At 34.1% G+C, this 15,102-nt stretch overlaps 2 protein-coding genes and 1 long non-coding RNA gene across 3 annotated transcripts in view; 2 read left to right on the plus strand and 1 right to left on the minus strand.

Annotated features, from left to right (window-relative positions):
* The first annotated feature begins 2,860 nt into the window (after positions 1–2,860).
* Positions 2,861–6,108, plus strand: LOC144560532 (uncharacterized). The gene is made up of 2 exons (XM_078309759.1): positions 2,861–5,666; positions 5,773–6,108. Exons 1-2 carry the CDS (start codon positions 2,912–2,914, stop codon positions 5,919–5,921), a joined length of 2,904 nt encoding a protein of 967 aa, XP_078165885.1. The 5' UTR covers positions 2,861–2,911; the 3' UTR covers positions 5,922–6,108.
* A 4,963-nt stretch (positions 6,109–11,071) lies between these two features.
* LOC144560589 (MDIS1-interacting receptor like kinase 2-like) lies at positions 11,072–13,733 on the plus strand. The gene is made up of 2 exons (XM_078309826.1): positions 11,072–12,986; positions 13,097–13,733. The coding sequence occupies exons 1-2, from the start codon at positions 11,522–11,524 to the stop codon at positions 13,375–13,377; spliced, it is 1,746 nt and encodes a 581-aa protein (XP_078165952.1). The 5' UTR covers positions 11,072–11,521; the 3' UTR covers positions 13,378–13,733.
* Positions 11,072–15,102, minus strand: part of LOC144560615 (uncharacterized) — a 73,214-nt gene continuing 69,183 nt past the window's right edge. Inside the window, exon 3 of the long non-coding RNA XR_013513430.1 lies at positions 11,072–11,254. This is a non-coding gene — a long non-coding RNA (uncharacterized LOC144560615). The remainder of the gene's footprint in view (positions 11,255–15,102) is intronic.

A 15,102-nucleotide genomic window follows, 5' to 3' on the forward strand; every position in this document is an offset into this window, starting at 1 on the left:
AAGTCCACTGTACATGTTCAATAATTCGGGTATGTAATTGGCAATCCAACATGTCTCTTGGCTCAATGTGAACCAAAGATACGGTAAGTCCACTGGACTTTACCTCATGTCTCTATTCTTATTAATTTGGCTGGTGTACTGGAGTCATTACACCAACTACTACTGTTACATACACACAAGTATACACCAACTACTATTGTTACACACAAGTATACTCTATTCGTATCATCATTACCGTACGTCAATTTGGTTCTTTCTTTTACACACAAGTATACAATGAAAAGACTATTGACTTCTACAAATATTGTGTGGCTATGAATTAACGGATGCATAAGGAGAAATGTTTTCATAGACATAATCATTAAAAATGTCGAAAGGAAGATTCACATACATATTGCGTTCTTACTCTCCGCCCAAACATGATTTTAATGCCTAATGCCTAAAAGTGGCGAGTCCAATATTCGTTAGGGATGCTAGCGTCAAAGGTTTTTATTGGTTTTAATCATTTTTATTTGTCTTTCTTACAAAAAAATCATCTTTAGTTGTCTTTGTTAGGCAGGAAAAAAAATATACTTTTCTGAGCTTTAGGAAAAAAGAAGAAGATATTGCTATGGACCGTCAAAGGTTAAATCGTTTTAAATAAAGGATAGTGGACACGTCACACCGACCTCTATCTATTTTTTAAGGGAAAATTTCTAGGGTACCCATCAAAACTTTCAAAATAGCCAATTTCCTCATCAAAACATTGAAATATCTTATTTCCCCATATCTTGACTGAAATTGGTAAAATTAAGCTGAATTCATATTATAATATTATTTAAAAGTTAAAATGTCTATTTTGCCCCTCTCTTTTCTTCTTCTTCTTCACTCTATCGTTGATAAGCTCCTCTTAGTTAGAAATGGTGGTTTGAAAGGAAAACGGAAGAGAACTTCGAATTCATAACTAAATAAACTACATAATTTTTCTAAACAAACTAAGTGTCAGAGCCTCAATAACGGCCGTCTAACAAAGCCTTGAACCTGGTTCCATTTTTTTGCAAAGCAATCTCGTTTTCTCTTTATTTCTCTCCCACTTTGAATTATTTTTTGAGACGATTGACAAAGGCTGTCAATTACTGCTACCTAAGTAGCTTACAACTCTCAATGAGAGCACATCGTACTTCCCTATACAATCAAACTAAAACATAGAATAAAAAAGCATCCCATGTACCACACTGCAATACCCGGCCGGTACCACCTCCATTACCTCTGGTAATGTTGAATCCATAGTAAACCTTCCAGCACTGCCTCTCCCACTTTGAATTCAATGCCCCAACTAATCTTATATTTGATGGGTCGTTGTATGGTTGGATCAAATCACGGGGTAGTCAGAAGTTAATTTGTTTAGAAAACACATGTTTTAGTTTATTTAGTTATAAATTCAAAGTTCTATTTCTTTTTCTCTTTCAAACCATCATTTCTAGCTCAGAGGGCATTGTAAAAGATGGGGTGGAGAAGAAGAAAGGAGAGGGGCAAAATAGACATTTAAATTTTAAAATAAAATTATAATATGAATTCAGCTTAAGTTTTCAATTTTAATTAAAGATATGGGGAAATAAGAAATGATTTCAAATTAGAATGGGGAAATTGGCTATTTCAATGTTTTGATGGGGAAATTGGCTATTTTAAAAGTTTTGATGGGTACACTAGAAATTTTCCCATTTTTTAATTACCCCAGTGATATCTCTCTTATCTCTCTCTATCTCTTCACAAACAATTATTTGATGACTATTTAGAACAATATTTTTTTTTTCTGATGGTGTCACACTAATTTCGAGCAATAAAATTTTAATTTAGTTATTTTAATTAGTTTTGTCCGAATACATCAAATTGTTACTTAATTAATAAAAGTTTACCTGATAGCTGCTATCCGGTTTTTCAAAAAATAAAAGAATAAAAGTCAACTAGCTTATTACGAGGGCATACTATTTCAAATTTAACTCGAGAACGTACTAAACAGAAACCCAATATGGCAAACAACAAGTTTAGAATTAAAATGATCTTCATGAAACTTCTCAATAGAAAAAGGAGTTGTGTTGCAATCTCAACCCAACCCCTTCATACAGATTTAGAACTGTGTTGCTGTCCACAAGTATATATGCTCTATTCGTATCATCATTACCGTCAATTTGGTTCTTTCTTTTACACACAAGTATACAATGAAATGAAAAGACTATTGACTTCTACAAATATTGTGTGGCTATGAACGGATGCATGAGGAGAAATGTTTTCATAGACATAATCATTAAAAATGTCGAAAGCAAACAAAAGATGACAGCTAGGTAGCACACAAAAGTAAACATTTGTTGACACTAGTGGGCTCAATGAATGCAATGGGGCATGGTTAATTCAAAGATGACAGCTGGGTAGCACACAAAAGTAAACATTTTTTGAAATCCACATCTCTATTTATGTACTATGTTGCAATCAATTTTAATTGGAAGGCAAAGCACGTCTGTTGGCTCTCTTTCTCAACTACAGTGTATAGAATTGATAAGTGCAATGTACATGTTCAGTAATTGGGGTATGTAATTGGCAGTCAAGCACGTCTCTTGGCTAGATGTGAACCAAAGATACAATAAGTCCACTGGACTTTTCCTGTCTCTATTCATATTATCCCGCTGGTGGGCTGGAGTCATTACACCAACTACAGCAGTTACACACACACAAGTCTACTATTTTTTTATATACAAATCCCTATTCATTAAATACATATGTTGCATTCAAATTGGCGGTCAAGCACGTCTATTGGCTTTTCTTGAATTCCTAGCTGCCATATCATCACGTCTCATCGCTGAGTATATAAAAGGCCGGCCCTAGTGCCTTCATAAGTAACCACACAATCTGAAAATTGGCTTTTAGCATTTTAGCAATGAGGGGCATTCTTTTGTTCCTTACCCTCTTTCTACTCCCTGTAGTTCAATCTTCTCTCACGTCTCAAGCACAAGCTCTCCTCCATTGGAAATCCACACTCCAGACTCAACAACCTCTTTCATCTTGGAATCTGCATGTTCACCCATGCAACTGGACCGGAATCACTTGTCGCGATACTAACAAAAGAAGGCAAGTCATCACTAAAATTTCTATTTCTCAGAAGGGTCTGGTTGGGAAATTAGATACTCTTAATTTCTCTGCTCTTCCATCCATTAGAGTTTTTAATCTCAGTCATAATAAACTCAATGGAGTAATTCCTCCATCAATATGTCTCTTGTCAAAACTCACATATCTTTCTCTCAGTGATAATGTTTTCAGCAATTTGATCCCATCTAGCATTGGAAACTTGACAAACATAAAAATTTGGTCTCTTTGGGGTAATAATCTCTCCGGACCGATCCCCCCTGAAATTGGAGAACTTACACATTTGACACTTTTAGATTTATCAGAAAACTTTTTGAGTGGAGAAGTACCTACTCATATTGGAAACTTAACCAATCTTCTCACTCTATATCTTTCGGATAATAATCTCTCCGGACTGATGCCCCCTGAAATTGGTAAACTTGGATATTTGATAGATTTAGATATATCAGGAAACTATCTGAGTGGAGAAATACCTGCTAATTTAGCAAACTTAACCAATCTTCTCACTATATCTCTTTCGGGTAATAATCTCTCCGGACCGATGCCACCTGAAATTGGTAAACTAGCACATCTAACAGATTTGGATCTATCATCAAATTATCTGATTGGAGAAATACCTACTAATTTAGAAAACTTAACCAATCTTGTCATTATGTATCTTCACCATAATAATTTCTCCGGATCAATCCCACCTGGAATTAGTAAACTTCGACATTTGACATCTTTAGAACTATCAGAGAACTTTCTAAGTGGAGAAATAACTCCTAATATAGGAAACTTAACCAATCTTGTAAAATTGTATCTTGACGATAATAATTTCTCCGGATCAATCCCTCCTGAAATTGGTCAACTTGGACATTTGAAAGATTTAGAACTAACAACTAACTATCTGAGTGGAAAAATACCTACTAATTTGGAAAATTTAACAAATCTTGTCTATTTGTATCTTTGGCATAATAATCTTTCCGGTCCACTCCCTCCTGGAATTGGTAAACTTAGACTTTTGAAATATTTGGATCTATCAATAAATTTTCTTAGTGGAGAAATACCTACTAATTTAGAAAACCTGACCAATCTAGTCTGTATGTTTTTTCACGACAATAATCTCTCCGGATCAATCCCTTCTGCAATTGGCAAAGTTACACAGGTAACAAATTTACAACTGTCGAAAAACTATTTGAGTGGAGAAATTCCTACTGCTCTAGGAAACCTAAGTAATCTGAGTGTTGTTGATCTATCATCAAATTATCTATCGGGGGTAATACCAATCGAACTTGGTAGATTAGAAAGATTGATTGAACTCAATTTAAGTCACAATAATTTCAAAGGAAATGTACCAAAAGAGTTGGGATTGTTACCTGCTTTGATAAATCTTGATATATCGTCAAATAGCCTGACAAGTGTGCCCGAAGAACTAGGCAATTGTGTTAATCTTGAATTACTAAACATCAACAATAACAGGTTGACTGGACAAATTCCATCACACTTTGGAAACCTAGTACACTTACTATACCTACTAGACTTGAGCTCTAATTTTTTAACTGGGGAAATACCAACAACGCTAGCGAACTTAATCATGTTACAAAATCTTAATCTGTCTCACAACAATCTCTCTGGTCAGATTCCATCTTCATTGGGCAACTTGTTAAGCTTGTCAACTATGGATTTGTCATACAATCAACTTGAGGGTCCAGTGCCTGATATGAAGATTTTTCATAAAGCCCCAGAACAATGGTTTATACACAACAAAAATCTTTGTGGAACTATTCAAGGATTGCCCTCATGTGATGGATTTGTTAAAGATAAGAATGGCTCAACCAAACAACGAATGGTTAAGTTGATTGCAACTGTGACTTTTTGTGCTGCATTACTAACATCTTTCTTACTCTTGATACTTTACCTACTTTACTCAAAAAAGAGAAAAGCAAAACCAGAGCACATTGGCAATCCTAGTAGAGGAGAAATCTTTTCTGTGTGGAATTTTGATGGAAGAGATGCATATGAGGAGATTATAAGGGCCACAGAGAATTTTGATGAGAAATACTGCATTGGAAGTGGAGGCCATGCAAGAGTTTACAAAGCGATTTTAGCCTCAGATAACCTTATAGTAGCTGTAAAGAAAATCCACTTAGCAGGTGGTGAAACCTCAATAGATTTTGAAGCATTCCATAGAGAAATTAGCACTATAACCCAGGTTCGACACCGCAACATTGCTAAATTATTTGGTTATTGTTCCTCACCACAAAATAAATTTCTGGTATACAAGTACTATGAGAAGGGGGATTTACATAACATTCTCAATAGTGAGGAAGCAATAGAACTAGATTGGGCAAAGAGAAAGGTTATACTGAGAGATGTTGCTTGTGCTCTCTCACACTTGCATCATGATTGCTATCCACCAATAGTACATCGGGATGTAACTTCCAAAAACATCTTGCTTGATTCTGAGTTTACAGCAAGTATCTCGGATTTTGGTACTGCAAAATTTCTCAAGCCGGAGTCTTCTAATTGGAGCATGCTTGCTGGAACCTACGGTTACATAGCACCAGGTTCTATATACTTAAACACCCTATTATGGTATTTTAATTTCCATCTTACATGTATAAAAAAATAAAGTGGAAATAATTTCAATCTTGATTTTGTTTCTTTATCCAGAACTAGCATATACAATGAGTATGACTGAAAAATGTGACGTGTATAGCTTTGGAGTAATCATGTTGGAACTTCTTATGGGAAAGCACCCGGGTGATATGATCAATCTATCAACTTCCACAACAAGAATGAGACACCTTTCGCGAGGATAAAAAAGTGACTTTTTGCGACGGACTACTCTCATTCTTCAGCTTTTTCTTTTTGCGACGGTACTTTTCGCGAGGGAGTACCGTCATAAATTTGCTTTTTCTCTCGCAAAAAGTATCTACATTGTTGTAGTGTTCTGATGAAGACGAAATCATACTCGAAGATATCCTTGACCAACGCATTGAACCACCAACTGGACAAGTCATCAATGAAATGCTCAAATTGATTAAGATTTCTTATGAGTGTTTGAATAATAACCCATCACTCCGTCCATCAATGCAAGAGGTGGTGAATAATATATAGATGTCAATAGCCAACTGCATCATGAATTCTGGTAGTACGTAGCTTCTGTGTTTGAAGATTAGTTTACTTGGCAGTTATAATTCAATTTTATAGCATTATACTTTATTTCGTATATTTGAATGTTGTTATGGTTTATTAATATCCACTTATTCTATGAACGTGTGGTGCGAAATATTGCTTACAATATTATTGTAATATCTTTTATATGTTCTGTGAGTTTACCATTAATATTCGTCATGCAATAATGAATTGCAACCTATAGGATAAGAATAAGTTCCTATTTCAGATATCATCAAATATGTTGAATCTACTAATAAAGCATGCTGTAATGAAATTTAGCTATCTGCTTAGTATCCCCACTAAACAAAATTGGGAGGGAGGACAGGATCACAGGTCAAGGAAAGAAAATAAGGCCACACGACTTAATTTAAGAAAGCCTCAAAACTGATAAAGAGGTTAAAAAATAATAATAATAATAATAATAATAATAATAATAATAATAATAATAATAATAATAATAATAATAATAATAATAATAATAATAATAATAATTTTGACCCTTGATTTATGTTAAATTAATTACAAAATGTATATATTTGACATGTAAACACATTACTTGTAAAGTATAATAGTTTCAACAATTTGAATTCGTCGTTTGATGTCAATTATATAGGTATTGTAGTTAAACTCACTAAAGGACTTGGTGATTTTAATTTTTTTAATAAACCCGAAATTCTGCTTTTAAAATTCTGTTTTTAAAATTTTGAATTTATAATATACCCGAAATTCTTCTTTTAAAATTTTTAATCTATAGGGTGACATAACCGAAAGGTAGAATTTAATTGCATTTTAAAAGAATAAAAGTCAGCTAGCTTATTACGAGGGCATACTATTTCAAATTTGACTTGAGAACGTACTAAACAGAAACCCATAAAAATGGCAAACAACAAGTTTAGAAAATGATCTTCATGAAACTTGTCAATAGAAAAAGCAGTTGTGTTGCAATCTCAACCCAGCCCCTTCATACAGATTTAGAACTGTGTTGCTGTCCACAGTCCAATGACACCCCAAAGTCTTACATGAAGGTTACTTAATTATTTCCCTTGTGGGCTCAATGAATGCAACGGGACATGGTTAATTCAAAGATGACGGCTAGGTAGCGGACAAAAGTCAACCTTTTTTGACATCCAAATCCCCATATAGGTAGTATGTTGCAATCAATTTTAATTGGCAAGCAAAGCACGTCTGTTGGCTCTCTGTCTCAACTACAGTGTCCAGAATTGATATGTCCACTGTACATTCAATAATTCGGGTATGTAATTGGTAGTCCAGCACGTCTCTCTTGGCTCAATGTGAACCAAAGATACGATAAGTCCACTGGACTTTACCTCATGTCTCTATTCCTATTAATTTGGCTGGTGTACTGTAGTCATTACACCAACTACTACTGTTACACACACACAAGTATACACCAACTACTATTGTTACACACAAGTATATATTCAATTTGGTTCTTTCTTTTACACACAAGTATACAATGAAAAGACTATTGACTTCTACAAATATTGTGTGGCTATGAACGGATGTATGAGGAGAAATGTTTTCATAGACATAATCATTAAAAATGTCGAAAGCAAGATCCACATACATATTGCGTTCTTACTCTCCACCCAAACATGATTTTCCACAAATGCCTAAAAGTGGCGAGTCCAATATTCGTTAGGGATGCTAGCGTCAAAGGTTTTTATTGGTTTTAATCATTTTTATTTGTCTTTCTTACAAAAAAATCATCTTTAGTTGTCTTTGTTAGGCAGGAAAAAAGATACTTTTTTGAGCTTTAGGAAAAAAGAAGAAGATGCTATTGACGTCAAAGGTTAAATCGTTTTAAATAAGAGATAGTGGACACGTCACACCGACCTCTATCTATTTTGTAATTACTCCAGTGATCTCTCTCTTATCTCTCTTTATCTCTTCACAAACAATTATTTGATGACTATTTAGAACAATATTTTTTTTTCTGATGGTGTCACATTAATTTCGAGCAATAAAATTTTAATATAGTTATTTTAATTAGTTTTGTCGGAATACATCAAATTGTTACTTAATTAATTTCCAGCTGGCCGTGACATTCTCCTCTGGTGGGCTCCGGGCTGTAGTTATTACACCGACTTAAATAGTACCAGACACTAAATCTTACAACGATCGAGGATGCTTAACTCAAATATGACAAGCTACCACACATAGGAACAATTTGAGTTCAATGTCTATCAGACTCAAATTTAAGTCCCATAAAATTCACATCTGTCTGAACTGATTTACAATTCAATTATTGATGATATTCAATTATCTGCATGCATAGATAAACGTATAAATAAAGCATGCAGCTAGTGATGAGATTCAATTATCTGCATACAAAAAAAAACTTATTTATTGGCTAAGAGTAATAAAAGCTATTTTTGTGATAATTAATAAGAAGCGTACAAAATTATATATGATAATTATTTATCATTCACCATATATATATTGGATACCTAGTGGGTAAGCATTAAATTTCTCCTCTATACTTCTTTATCTTGTCATGACTCATGGATGAGGCTCATGGAGGAGGCGATACTTCATTTCTATATTAATGGTTGGGTCTCAAGTGAAAGTATAATATTTGTAGCTTGATATCAGGCCTATTCTCGTGACTCATTTGAATTTAATTGTTTTGCTTGATTCATGGAGGAGAGGCTCGACGGAAGAGAGGAGAGGATCGACTGGGGTGGCTGCCACTAGGAGGAGAGGAGACGGGGAAGAGAGGAGATGGAAGAGAGGAGACGGGTGATGGTATTATTGGAATATACCAAAATACTACTCAAAATATAATATATTATGTTTATTTTTAAATACAAATGTATAATAATTTGTATAGGGTGACATTTTTCTGAATATATGAGATTTGAGGTGGCATTTAGCAAAATGAAAACTTTGAGGTGACATTTTTCTAAATTTAGAGATTTGGAGTGGCATAGATCTAATTTTCCTTCAAAATAATTATGCATTTAATCAAGAAAAAATTAGTCTTGATTTAGTCTTGACACAACACAAATATCACTATCTTGTCATATTTCAGAGAAATTTAAAAATCAACAATCAAGACAAAATCAAGACTAAATCATGACTAAAACAAGACTAAATCAAGACTAAAACCATTGAACCCTCCTTTATGGAAAAAAATGTCTAATTTAAATGAATTTATTAGTGAATATATTTCAATAAAAATACTGTAGTCTAATAACCCTACTTGTTTATCTAAATTTTTATTCATATGTGTTTTATTGGTAAAACAAGGTCGAAGTCCAGTTTCATTAGAGATATATGTGTTAATTCGCTAATATTCGATAACAAAATATCTGATGGATTGGACGAATAATATATGCAATAACAAAATATCCGATGCAATAACAAAATAGTATATCAAGATCTTTTTTGATGTAAGGTGACCTAACGAGTCATAGGTCAACTTAACCCTATTTGTTTTATATAATGTTTTATTGATATGTGTTCGTTAATATTTCCCTCCACAGTCAATGACACCCAGAATGAAACCTTTCATGAAATGAGGCTTCTTATTTCCCTCCAAAGTCAATAAGATCGATCTTATCCAGCTGGCTGTGACTGTTTCCTTATTGGTGATTGAATGTACATGGAGCATGGTTAATATATAGACAACTGGTAGGTAGCTTAAGTGTATTCATTTTTTTTTTATCCGACTTCCTATTCATAAAATATGTTGCATTCAATTAATTCTAACCAAGTTCAGTAATTTGGGTTCCTAACTGGCGGCCAAGCACTTCTGCTGCTTTGTTTGAACCACAGAACAGATAAGTCCACTGGACTTGCAATATCTCTTTTCATAATAATTCCTAGCAACTTTATCCTCTGTCTCACCACTGAGTTTATAAGAGGGCCAGCTCTGATGCCTTGATAGGTATCACAAGCAAAAAATCCAGCTTTTACCATTTCAGCAATGAGGGGCATTCTCTTGTTCCTTACCCTCTTTCTACTCCCACTGGTTCAATCTTCTCTCACATTTCAAGCACAAGCTCTTCGCCATTGGAAATCCACTCTCAATACTCAACAACCACTTTCATCTTGGAATCTGCATGTCCACCCATGCAATTGGACCGGAATCACTTGCCGTGGCACAAACAAAAGAAGGCAGGTCATTACTGAAATTAATCTTTCACATATGGTTCTAATTTGGAAATTAGATGCCCTTAATTTCTCTGCTCTTCCATCCATTAGAATTTTTAATCTGAGTGACAATGAACTCAGTGGAGTAATTCCTACATCAATATGTCTCTTCTCAAAACTCACTTATCTTGACCTTTCTGATAATGTTATGCATGGTTTGATCCCATCAAACATTGGAAACTTGACAAACATAAAAGTTTTGTATTTTTGGGGTAATAAGCTCTCTGGATCGATCCCACCTGAAATTGGTAGACTTACATATTTGATTGATCTACAAGTAGGAATTAACTTTTTGAGTGGAGAAATTCCTACCGCTATAGGAAATATAAGTAATTTAAACACTTTACATCTTTGGGGTAATAGTCTCTCTGGAACAATTCCTCCTGAAATAGGTAAACTTACACACTTAAAAGATTTAGATCTATCAGAAAACCTTCTTAGTGGACAAATAATTACTAATCTAGAAAACCTAACTAATCTTGTCGCTCTAGATCTTTGGAATAATAGTCTCTCCGGACAAATCCCTCCTGAAATAGGTAAACTTACACACTTAAAATATTTAGATCTATCAGAAAACATTCTTAGTGGAGAAATAACTACTAATATAGAAAACCTAACCAATCTTGTCACTTTGGATCTTTGGAGTAATAGTCTCTCTGGAGAAATCCCTTGTGAAATTGGTAAACTTGGATATTTGACAGATTTAGATCTATCAGACAACTATCTAAGTGGAGAAATATCTACAAATTTAGCAAACCTAACCAATATTGTCATTCTGTCTCTTTCGAATAATAATCTCTCCGGACAGATCCCCCCTGGATTTAGTAAATTTGGACATTTGATATCTATTGAACTATCAGGAAACTTTTTGAGTGGATATGTAATTGCTGATTTGTGCAAAGGGAGAGTTCTCGAGAGGGCTGTTTTGCATGATAACAAATTTGAAGGCCCAATTCCTAGTAGTTTCAAAAATTGTAGTAGTTTACTAGAAGTTACTCTACAAAGAAATCTATTTGATGGAGACATATCTAAACAATTTGGGGTTTACGAGAATCTATATTACATGGATTTGAACTCTAACAAACTTTCAGGAAATCTTGCATCCACGTGGGCTCATTGTCACAACTTATCATTTCTAGACATATCAAGAAATAAAATTGATGGAGTCATACCACCGGAGATTGGTAGCTTACATGAGTTAGTAGTTCTTCGTCTATCTTCGAATTCACTATCAGGGGTAATACCGGCAGAAATTGGTAGATTAAAAAGATTGATCGAACTAAATTTAAGTCACAACAATTTCATAGGAAATATACCAAAAAAGTTGGGAATGTTATCTTCTTTAATAAAACTTGATATGTCGTCAAACAGTCTGACAAGTGTGCCGGAAGAACTAGGCAATTGTGTTAATCTTGAATTACTAAACCTCAGCAATAATAGGTTCACTGGAAAAATTCCTTCCCATTTTGGAAACTTAGTACACTTACTTGATCTACTTGATTTAAGCTCAAATTTGTTGATCGGGGAAATACCCGCAACAATAGCAAACTTAATCATGTTAGAAAACCTTAATCTATCTCACAATAATCTAACTGGTCAGATTTTACCTTCATTGGGCAACTTGTTAAGCATGTCAACCATGGATTTGTCATACAATCAACTGGAGGGTCCAGTGCCTGACAAAAAATTCTTTCAGAATGCCAAAGAACAATGGTTCATACACAACAAAAATCTTTGTGGCACTGTTCAAGGTTTGCCCTCATGTGATGGATTTGTTAAAGGCAAGCATGCCTCAACTAGACTACGAATGGTTAAGTTGATTGCAACTCTAACTTGTTGTGGTGCACTACTAACATCTTTCTTACTCTGCCTACTTTACCTCCTATACACAAAAAAGAGAAAAGCAAAATCAGGGCACATTGGCAATCCTAGTATAGGAGAAATTTTTTCTATATGGAATTTTGATGGAAGAGATGCATATGAGGAGATAATAAGGGCCACAGAGAATTTTGATGAGAAATACTGCATTGGAAGTGGAGGTCATGCAAAAGTTTACAAAGCAATTTTAGAGCCAGACAACCTCATAGTAGCTATAAAGAAAATACAATTAGCAGGTGGTGAAACCTCACTAGATGTTGAAGCATTCCACAGAGAAATTAGCACTATAACCCAGATTCGACACCGCAACATTGCTAAATTATTTGGTTATTGTTCCTCACCACAAAATAAATTTCTTGTATACAAGTATTATGAGAAGAGCGATTTACATAATATTCTAAATAGTGAGGAAGCAATAGAACTAGATTGGGCAAAGAGAAAAGTTATATTGAGAGATGTTGCATGTGCTCTCTCACATTTGCATCATGATTGCTATCCTCCAATAGTACATCGGGATGTAACTAGTAGAAACATCTTACTCGATTCTGAGTTTACAGCATGTATCTCAGATTTTGGCACTGCTAAATTTCTCAAGCCAGAGTCTTCTAATTGGAGCATGCTTGCTGGAACCTACGGTTACATAGCACCAGGTTATGTATACTTAAACACCATATTAGCATATTTTAATTCCCATCACTTATTTGTATAAAAAAAATAAACTGGAAATAATTGCAATCTGATTTTTTTTTCCTTTTTGCAGAACTAGCCTATACCATGAGGATGACTGAAAAATGTGATGTGTATAGCTTTGGAGTAATCATGTTGGAACTGCTTATGGGAAAGCACCCTGGAGATATGATCAATTTATCGACTTTCAATGAAGAGGAAATCATACTCCAAGATATCCTTGACCAACGCATTGAACCACCAACTGGACAAGCCTTAAATGACATTTTCAAAATGATTGAAATTGCATATGGGTGCTTGAATAATAATCCGTCACTCCGTCCAACAATGCAAGAGGTGGTGAATAGTATCTAGATGTAAATAGCCAAATGCTTCGTAAATTCTGGGAGTTGCTTCTATGTTTGAAGATTAGTTTGCTGTTATAATTCAATTTTACATCATATGATGCTTTATTTTCATATCTCGTATTTGAAAGTTTTTATGCTTTATTAAAGTTCGTTTATTCTGTGTATGTGTGGATTGGACAAAAAGAAAGACTATATTAATAGTGTGCCAGATGGCCACCAAACACTATTTTGATTTCTAATGAAATCCGGTGATTCTTCCCAGCCTACCTATCTACCCACCTGTAACTCATAAAAAAAATGATTATTTTAGATTTGTAACATATATATTTACTTGAGAATATTGAATTTTACTGGGAGTCATTAGATTTTGTGTTTCAATACTACATCCTGACAACTATACGTAACGGAAGGTCTCGCGCTTAACTCTGATGTGGTCAATCCGGTGAGAACATTTGCTTGAATTGCTTGGCCTTAAGTACCAACATACTTTGATTGAGATGTAAGGTGTATGTCTTTGCATGGTGCAACTAGCGAGCAGCTCTGAAAAAACACATTGTGTGACAGTGTGGTGGTAATATTTAACATGCTTGTCCAGACATATGAAAATATGTACGCTTTCTTACTAGATATTTTCTTTCTTTGAATTGGCTAGCTATTCTGCATTTTATGACCGTTTAAAAGAAACAAAAGTAGCTACCCAATTCAAAAAAATATTTACTTTCTGCAATTCATACTGTGAAGAATAGCTAGCCAATTCAAACAAAAATGGCTAGCTATTCAAAGAATATAGAAATATTTAGTTCCTATTTTGCAATTCATACTTTTTTTTATTGTAAAATCTATTTACTGTGAAGAAAAAAAATAGTTTGTATATAATAATTATTTGCACCATTTGATAATCATCCATATTGAAAATAAAAAGTGTTCAATTTCTGTGAAAAAACACGGTATAGACCCTGGCATTGGATCAATATCCGATAGAAATGTTGGAACAATCCCAAATTCCTAGAGAAAAAATCAGGCTTAAGTAGCCAACAGCATGGTACACGCATGTATTTAATTGTATATGTGGATGTATGTTTATTGAGACAAAAATAAAAGGGAAAATTGGTTATTTGTCACTTCAAAACTTTGTAATTTGAAAATTGTCACTCTAAACGTTGAAATTGTAAAAATGACACTCTAAACTTGGTTAATTCCTAATTTTGCCTCTAGGTAGCGCGATGTCTGGAGGAGGAGGCAATGGTCGAATTGCAAACAAGAAAGAATTGGGGTTTTATTGTTCAATCTCAGTGGAGGAGGAGGAGGAGGCGCGATGGTAATCGAATGTACTTCGTGGTCGAATGTCTGGAGGAGAGGCGCGATTGTAATTGAAGGAATGAAGGACAAGGCGATGCATAAACAGGTGCATTAATTGAATCAGAAGGGTATAATCAGAAATACATAAATACGTATACCAAAACAGTATTTTTGCAATTAATTTTTAATAAAAATAGTATAAGAATACAGTATAAATGGCAAAATTAAGAATTAACCAAGTTTATAGTAGCATTTTTACAATTTCAAAGTTTAGAGTAGCAATTTTCAAATTTCAAAGTTTTGGAGTGACAAATAACCAATTTTCCCAAAATAAAATTGTCAAACACCTAGAAATACGGTTAATTACTAATGTAATTTCCTTCCATTTATTGTAGGGACGCTTAGCTATCTTCATCAATGACAACAGAACACG

This window comes from Carex rostrata, chromosome 1 (genome assembly GCF_964058835.1).
Source record: "Carex rostrata chromosome 1, lpCarRost1.2, whole genome shotgun sequence".
NCBI classification, from domain to species: Eukaryota; Viridiplantae; Streptophyta; class Magnoliopsida; order Poales; family Cyperaceae; genus Carex; species Carex rostrata.